The sequence below is a fragment of the Sinocyclocheilus anshuiensis genome, unplaced genomic scaffold (assembly GCF_001515605.1).
Source record: "Sinocyclocheilus anshuiensis isolate Anshui unplaced genomic scaffold, SAMN03320099.WGS_v1.1 scaffold379, whole genome shotgun sequence".
NCBI lineage: Eukaryota > Metazoa > Chordata > Actinopteri > Cypriniformes > Cyprinidae > Sinocyclocheilus > Sinocyclocheilus anshuiensis.
The window spans coordinates 790,804-799,945 of NW_015552574.1; the positions used below are offsets into that span (position 1 = coordinate 790,804).

The 9,142-nt window shown below is 36.9% G+C and overlaps 2 protein-coding genes across 2 annotated transcripts in view; one reads left to right on the forward strand and one right to left on the reverse strand.

Annotated features, from left to right (window-relative positions):
* Positions 1-589, forward strand: part of LOC107665155 (uncharacterized) — a 7,922-nt gene extending 7,333 nt beyond the window's left edge. The window contains exon 7 of the mRNA XM_016455922.1: positions 2-589. Within this exon, the coding sequence (XP_016311408.1) occupies positions 2-94 (93 nt within the window). The 3' untranslated portion in view covers positions 95-589. The remainder of the gene's footprint in view (position 1) is intronic.
* A 5,860-nt stretch (positions 590-6,449) lies between these two features.
* The window catches only part of LOC107665117 (WAS/WASL-interacting protein family member 2-like), a gene marked incomplete at its 5' end in the record, with an annotated part of 6,290 nt that continues 3,597 nt past the window's right edge, over positions 6,450-9,142 (reverse strand). Inside the window, 3 exons of the mRNA XM_016455875.1 lie at positions 6,450-6,906; positions 8,094-8,195; positions 9,105-9,140. Of these exons, the coding sequence (XP_016311361.1) occupies positions 6,866-6,906; positions 8,094-8,195; positions 9,105-9,140 (179 nt within the window). The remainder of the gene's footprint in view (positions 6,907-8,093; positions 8,196-9,104; positions 9,141-9,142) is intronic.

A 9,142-nucleotide genomic window follows, 5' to 3' on the forward strand; every position in this document is an offset into this window, starting at 1 on the left:
GGCAAGTGACAGCGTTGATCTGCTGGGCAATGAATGGACAAATGCTTCAGTTGTGCAGTTCAGCACAGACTCGAACACTGTACTAATAACGTAACCTGTTGAGACCTCTGGAACACAAAGATGGAATAGAGGCTTTATCACGTCTCTGTGTCAAGAGCCACTTCCCTGCAGAGTTCAGTTTCAACACTATTTAGTTGCACCTGAATCAACTAATCCAAGTATTTTGGTTTACTTGATAATGACAGCCAGGTGTGTTGGAACTAAACTCTGCAGGTTAGTGACTCTCCAGAAGCATGAAACAGGAACCCTGTCACAGATGGACAGCCAGAAGATGGTGTTCTCCACTTGTATAATTAACCTACAGCCTTTCCTGTGGTATTTATATGGTTAAAAAGTAAAGTTATGTTAGGCCTTGTCTTTCATCTCAGCTCCCTAACAAAGCTGTCAGCACACTTAAGAATCTGCAAAATAATAATGATGTCCAAAACGACGACAATTCAAGTGCTCAACATAATTCCTGAGTGTAGAAGTGTCTACATTTTTTCTCTTTTTTTTTAAACAAATTCTTGAATGTTTTGACTGAAAAGTGTGTTTGTTTATAATTATGTATTGTCATATAATTTTGTATTATAATACAAAGAGATTTATACATTTTTAATTGGGGCTTTAGTGTCCAACAACTTTTTAAGGTGCAATTTGACTGATTAATTTGGTTAAAAAAAGGTCTGGTCACTCCCCTAGACAGAAAACTTGTATTACATTAAATTAAATGGAACACTCAAATTAAATTTGTTTTGAGAAACCAGCCCTTTGTAAGTCCACACAACTTGTCGTACTGGTTCATGCTCCATAGTATTTCATCAAATAGTAATTATTTAGTCAGATTAAATAGATCCTTTAGCAAGGGAAGTGGATATGAATTACTTGGAGACACCATATTCCACCATACCCACTTCTGGAAAGCTGGTCGTGGGAGTTGTGGCATGTTGGATAAATCCCTAATATCTCTATGATGAAACATTACCCCATGTGCTTGGTTAAACAGACCTCTGTCATCCGTTAAACGATATCGAAAGCTGAACTGCAGGGTCCAAATCCAAAACTGTTGCCAAAAGGCCACATCCAGATCAACAGAGAATGGTGTCTGGTTCTCCTTTCTCTTTAGATGTTCCTATCAGATGTTTGTCCAAGGTGATGTTCGCAGTGCACTTGTAGTTCTGCATCTTAAGAACACTGAGGCAAGTTACTGCGCGGATGTTATTTATCTGGACATGAGCAGCAGTGGATTTGCTGAACAAGTTTTTGGTTGAGTTGTAGCACATGTAGATTGTAAAACATGCCATCAAAAACATGGCGATTGTAATGTTCCGAGTGGTTTTTAAATGGTTGTGGGTATTGTTTTGTCCATCACTAATGTAGGGAAAGAGATGTCAAATGGATCAATATTCAGCTTAAAATATGTGACCCTGGACGACAAAACCAGTCATAAGGGTAAATTTTTTGAAATTAAGATTTATACATCATCTGAAAGCTGAATAAATAAGCTTTCTATTGGTTTGTTAGGATAGGACAATATTTGGCCGAGATACAACTATTTTAAAAATCTGGAATCTGAGGGTGCAAAAAAAATCTAAATGTTGAGAAAATCGCCTTTAAAGTTGTCCAAATGATGTCATTAGCAATGTATATTACTAATCAAAAATTAAGTTTTGCTATATTTACGGTAGGAAATTTACAAAATATCTTCATGGAACATCTTGGCATAAAAGAAAACTCAATAATTTTGACCCATACAACGTATTGTTGGCTATTGCTACTAATATACCCGTGCTACTTGGTTTTGTGGTCCAGGGTCACATATTATAAAATGGGCTTTAAAATATAGAAATTATCATCTAGAGTTGTATGGGAAAATATTCAATAACATTTTATTTTACAGAGTCCTTGTTAAATGTTATTACTACAACTAATCCTAAACCAAACCCTAAGCCTATGAGCACTCATTACCCAGTGCTTAAATATATAATTATACTGTAAAAATGTCACCTTAAAGTGTAAGTCTAAGGACATATAAATGTTTGTATAGCTCACAGACAAAATATTTGCAAGATCTTCCTATGCATTTTGTTATATTAAATGAAGGGCTATTTTTACTATTCCTCATATGCCTGAATCTCATTTTCCATGGCCTATGTTTTATATCGTAATTGTAAATTTACAGCATTATATATGAGACGTCTGCATCTTTTAATTTAATTAAGGTTCTAAGAGGAAACGGGCATTATGGTTTAAAATAGTTTCTCCTCGTCTCTTCTCTTTCCTGCATCTACTCTCGTGATGTGGTTCTTCCAGTTTTGCTAAGGCTGGTGATACACGCCTTCAGCGAGGCAAAATAAGGGACACCCATTCACAAAAAAACCCCACCAAGGACACAAATAATCAGTGAGAAACTCATAACTCAACAGTAAACCATGAGAAAACATGTTCAAGAAGGCTATGTAAACTTGCAACAGAACACATTAATATTATTTTAAATTTGATTATAATTAATTATTATTAGTCTTTTTTTTTTGACAGTTCTGCAGCTGTTCTGGGTGGGATGAATTTGTATTATTTTTTATTCATTTGCTTAAATTAGGACAACTTTATTCTGTAATTATTTGTCCCATTTTTATCTAAATAGTTTAGCATTTTTTAAAACTTTTTAAAATGCCAAATTATGATTTATTATGTATATATTTATGATTAATATAAATGATAAATTAATAAATAGGGTCTAACATAAAATATGCCTATAATCTATTAATTAATCTGTCTAATAATGTCTAAAATATAATAATTATGTCTATTAACTCAGATTATGTATGAAATATTATTAACAGACTATCCAAATTTTAATAAAACAATAGGCCTAGAAGCATGGATGTGTCTGTCACTTTAAAGGTATGGTTCACCACAAAAATTGAAAATTCTGTCATAATTTACCCAGGTTGTTCTAAACCTGCATAAAGTTCTTTCTTCTGCTGAACACAAAAGAAGATACTTTGAAGAATGTGGGTAACTAAACTGTTTCTGGTCCTCAGTAACTTCCACAGTAGAGAAAAAATACTATCAGAGTCAATGGGGACCAGAAACTGTTTGGTTAGCCACATTCTTCAAAGTATCTTCCTTTATGTTTAACAGAAGAAAGAAATGATTACAGGTTTGTAACAACTTGTGGGTGTGTAAACGATGATAACATTTGTGGGTGAACTATCCCTTTAAGTCAGGCAGTCCACTGAAAGCAAACTCTTCATCAGTAAGGTACATTTAGCCTACATTTCATTGGATTTTCCTTATTTGTACGCACTGGATGAAAGCTATTTAGGCTACTAAACTGTATTACATTTTACATTTCCATTTAGTCATTTAGCAGATGCTTTTATCCAAAGCGACTTACAAATGAGGACAATGGAAGCAAATATATTATTAAACAGATGTCACTAGTTGAATTACAACGTTTCTGTTTTTGACATTCAAATTTTTCAAAATTCAAAATGTTATAAACCTAAACTTAAAATGACAGCAAGGGTACTATTTCGTGCCAATTTACATGAATAGTTTGAAAATGATATTTAGATGAGAATTATGTATTCAAGGGCAGGCTTTAAGATGGTTTAGATCCTACCTGTCCGATCGCTACCATTTTGTTCATTTAAATGGGGAGTCATCTCAATTATCACCAGTAAAATATGGAGTGCCACAAGGGTCTGTCCTAGGTCCTCTGCTATTTTTGATATACATGTTGCCACTTGGTAATATTATTAGAAAATACGGGATTAGTTTCCACTGTAATGCTGATGATACTCAACTATATATCTCAAGACCAGATGAAACTTATAAAAATTATCTAAGCTAACAGAGTGTGTTAAAAATTTAAAAGATTGGATGACCAATAATTTTCTCCTATTAAATTCGGATAAGACGGAGATATTACTTATTGGACCAAAAGACAGTACACAGAATCTCTTGGATTACAATTTTCAACTAGACGGATGTACTGTTACTTCCTCTACAGTCAATAATCTGGGTGTTATATTAGATAGCAACTTGTCTTTTGAAAATCATATTTCCCATGTTACAAAAACAGCATAGAAACATTGCCAAGTTACGAAACATGTTACCTGTTTCTGATGCAGAAAAGCTAGTTCATGCATTCATGACCTCTAGACTGGACTATTGTAATGCACTGCTAGGTGGTTGTCCTGCATCTTCAATAAACAAGCTACAGGTAGTCCAAAATGCAGCGGCTAGAGTCCTTACCAGGTCAAGAAAATATGATCATATTACCCCAATTTTACAGTCTATGCACTGGCTACCTATTAAGTTCCATATCAGTTACAAAATATTAGGGCCTTTCGCACCGCTTTAGTTCCACACCATTATAACCATTAAAACCATCACTTTTTTTCCCAGCAGGGTGTTCAGTAATTTACCAAACTTTACATTTCTCTCACCCAAACATGGTTGACAGCAGATGATGAATCTGTTCCAGGGTTGAGATTACCTGGATCATTTACATAGTTAACAAATTATTTGTTTTTTATTCAGTAAGACTGGCAAAACTTCTATTACGTCAAAGTCTGCTCCTGACAAATGACACAGACATTCTTAGGCCATGTTTTTTCCTCCGCTTTATTTCAACAGGTGTGGCCAGGCTTTAGTTAAGCATGGAATGGTGACAATGACAGTCCTCTCTCTCAATGTGAGTAAATTATGCGCCTCTAAAGACATGTTCACTGACAGCTGCTGGCAGACAGTAGGCAATTAAAGACAAGTATTAGTCTAAGAAAACGTCCCCAGCCATATTCACGTGCGAGGACATTCCATCGAGTAACGATTAGTCCGTGACTTCATTTGAATCCTATGTTTGCCTGAAATTATGTACTATATTACAAGCTTTTTACAACTTAAAAATAGATTAATAACTATCATTACCATATCTATGTACTTGTAAATACGTTTCTTTTTTTTCTTTTTTTTACAAATCCCGTACCAACACTTTAATCAGTAAATGTAAGGCAGAACAACAAAAAAACGTTCACAACTGTCCATCTAATCTACACCATTTATGAAAAAGTTAGCTCTTCTGCAGATCTGAAATGCAGTCTATTCTCTGGAGAATAAACACAAACGTACAAACAGGAAGATCTAACAATATGACACTGAACAAGCTGTGGATGAACTGTTATCAGTGCCAGCCTGCATGGCTAGGCTGACTGCAAACATCACTTAGATGAACATGACTGGTAATGAAATGACTAGTTACCACATTTCTGCAGCAATACTATATAGTATAAGACAACCGTTCCAGAACCCTTGGTTGTTCTGTCACCCAAAGAGCAGATGCATTGTTTAAAAACAGAAGAAAATGAAGCAAATTTTGCAGCTTCACATGCAAATTTAGCCAGCGTTTATATTGGAGGTCTGTCCCAAAAAAGCAGCATGCACTGAACTTGATTTTTGCAAAGTGATGAAAATCCTAGATCAAGTTCATACACCGTTAAAATGCACCATCAAAGGCTGTCTTTGACACAACGCTGCCCTATAAAAGCAGTCCGTAGGCAGCATAAGGACAAGGCCTGCTTTCAACCAGATCACAAACATAATGCAAGCAGCATAGCCGTGCCGTCCTGTAATGGGAAAATGACAGAAAGGCCAGCATTCACAATGCGGTGCGAGGATTATTGCAGGACGACAACTCCAAACTTGAAAAAAAATCCCATGGTCCATCTTTAGAACAAACGATAAAAGGCAATTGACCTACCGGTTTCCCAAAGGAGGATGTGTTACGACTGAAGGAGCCATGCTGATTTATTAATGGCAGAGCATCTGTTGGCACTTTTGGACCTTTCGTTCACAAACTTACCGGAGGGTAATGAAGCCCAACAAACCCCCTGAGAGAACTTAAAGACAATGGCTGTTCCCTGAAAGGGTCACGACCAGGACAGAAGACAAAAACATCTAAAGCTAACAGTTTTTACAGTTCAGCTCACACTCAGACGCTTTCTGCTCCGAGTGATTATTCACAGTGCATAACATGGGGTAGCGAATGAGAGGAAAAACCAACAACAAAACACTGAACATGTTGCCTGACATAGTAGTTAAGACATTTTCCAGGGACATGCTTTCCACTTCCCGTCTCAAGTGCTACGCTTTACCTACATACAGGCTCTGACGGCCACTTCTAGCTCTCAGTGCACATCCAACCAAATGTGCAATGCTACCTAGGTACAAGGGAAAATAATAAAATAAAGATGGAATGCAATACTTTCCTTTATCTCACTTTTTTCTGAGCGAAGACGACCTTCGGCACCGGACAAAAGTGATACGATGGAGCTTGTTTGAATGCAGAGGAATGTTATCCGATGGGGGAATGGCTGTTAAAAAAACCAACAAAACACTGAACATGTTGCCTGACATAGTAGTTAAGACATTTTCCAGGGACATGCTTTCCGCTTCCCGTCTCAAGTGCTACGCTTTACCTACATACAGGCTCTGACGGCCACTTCTAGCTCTCAGTGCACATCCAACCAAATGTGCAATGCTACCTAGGTACAAGGGAAAATAATAAAATAAAGATGGAATGCAATACTTTCCTTTATCTCACTTTTTTCTGAGCGAAGACGACCTTCGGCACCGGACAAAAGTGATACGATGGAGCTTGTTTGAATGCAGAGGAATGTTATCCGATGGGGGAATGGCTGTTAATAAGGTGCAGGCTCTGTGTCTTTAGATGTGCATGTGAGATTGTCTGTTTATGAGCGTATGGGTCTGTGTGAAGAACCCTCGTCGCCGATGCAGCTCGAGTGACTGGTCACAGTGTTTACCTCCCAACAGGCGGCAAAGGAGGGGCTCCTCTCATTACTGCCAAACAAACAGAGACACGCATGAGTCCAAGCTCTCAAAAAAATCACTGTTGATATCGTACCAGTAGCAAATCATAGCCATCAGACAAAAGCATTCAGCAGAGTCATGTGATAAAGCTATTAGGGGTGTGAATCGGCACTGGTTTCACGATTCAATTCGATTACGATTATCATGTCAACGATTCAATTCAATTCGATATCACGATGCATCACGATTATATCAAATTTATTTTGTGCATTTTTATACAATTATATAAGCAGGCTACTTATTAATTAATTATTGTTAAGCATTAAAGTAAATATAGCTTTAAAGCATACAAGCAAATATAAAGTAATAAAGGGGGGAAAAGACAATTACAAGGGATAAACAAAAAACACTTTCAGTATAAGAGTGCTTTAAGCATATGAAAGTTTACAGACAAACATAGTTATGGGTTTTTCAGCATTATTGCTGTTTGATTATTACTGATGAGTTCATAGACAGTGGCAGCTTTAATAGGCTGCATTCACACTAATGCACAGATCCGTTTCCACATATCAGATGTTTTGTCCTGTTCTGAATACATAACTGACTGTTTACACATTAATTTCGAATCATAAAAGTATTCGGAGATGCAAGTGCTTTTAAATGCAGCCGCAAGCTTCAGGACAAACAAACACAAAGCGCACGTGAAAGTCAGTACGCGAGTTTCAGGCATCTAATACGTACTGCATTCCAAACGGCAGAAATTAAAGCATATCTGAAGTAAAAGACTAAAATAACAGCGAGTGGAAGCACAAGCAATACGCACGTGTCTCACAGCGCATATTCTGTGCAATGAAGCCGGCGTGATTGTCTCTAGAGCACACGTGCCATATGCGGGAAAAAGCCAAAAATAGAGTGCATTTTTAATACTCGCGTGACAAGCGCGTATGCGAATGACGTCAATAGGCTATAATCGATTATAGTCTATTACTGCCTCGATGCAGAACCGTCCACGTCAGCATCGATTAATTTCGACACCCCTAAAAGCTACTGAAGATGAAAAGCATGCAGCAGCTCTGTCTTTACACAAGCTCATGAAAGCATACGAGTGATCAAAGGAGGCTTTGTGCTCACTGTGAGATGCATTACATGTATTTGTTGAAGCTTGTGTGTTTCTGAACAAAACTGCTAGATTGAACTGTTCATTTCCTGGGACTTACCTCTGTTAGCTTTGCTTGGGTATATCTTCGTGAAGTGTCTATACTCTTCTGGAGGAGGGAAGTCATCCAGAGGATGAAAAGAATACTTGGACTCAAAATCATCTGTTGGAAGAGACGAATTAAAAAAAAAAAAAAAAATTGTATAGCATTTTTTTTTACAGAAAACGATAATGTATACTACCATGCAAAGTTTGGGGTCAGTATGATTTTTTTTTAAAGAAATACTTTTATTCCGCAAGGACACGTTACATTGATCAAAAGTGATAGCAAAGACGTTTATCATGATGTTTGAACTGAATTCTGAACAAAATCTATCACAGTTTCCAGAAAAAATATTAAACAGCATGACTGTTTTCAACATTGATAATAAATGTTTCTTGAGCTGCAAATCAGCATATTAGAATGATTTCTGAAGGATCATGTGACACTCAAGGTTTAAATTAAAATAAGTTCACAATATTACTGTTTTCACTGTATTTTTTATCAAATGCATGCAGCCTTAGAAAGCAGTTTTGTTGGTCACTCCGGATAAGAATGTCTGCTAAATGTGTAAAAATGTATAAAATGCCAATATTTGGCAAACAAAACCAATACAGAGATTGTATTAAAGTTTCAAAGGGGCTTGACAAACCACATAATTACATTATCGATGATCTTAGAAAGAGTGAGCGCATGCCTAATAATGCCACTGGATTGTCTAAAAAGCCATTAAGTCTAATTATTTGATGCAATTATCTTGTTAGCATCGTCATACACTGAATATGCAATGGCTCAGTAACAGCTGCAACTGCGGCTGCCTGTGAACTCATTACATGAGTAACTTGTTTTTATATGAGCCATTGTGAGAGTGTTTCTGTAATTCACATGACTGAATCATCTCTTGCCCTATGATATGAGCGCTGCGCCAACGTTTAAATTTGGAAAAAACATCACCCTCTCTATATGAACGGAGGATGATGAAATAAGGATGTGAGGGCAGGTGCAGGGTGAGAGTGAGCTTGAAGGACTCACCTACAAAGGAACGGGAAATGGAAGTGTGTCCATTGCGG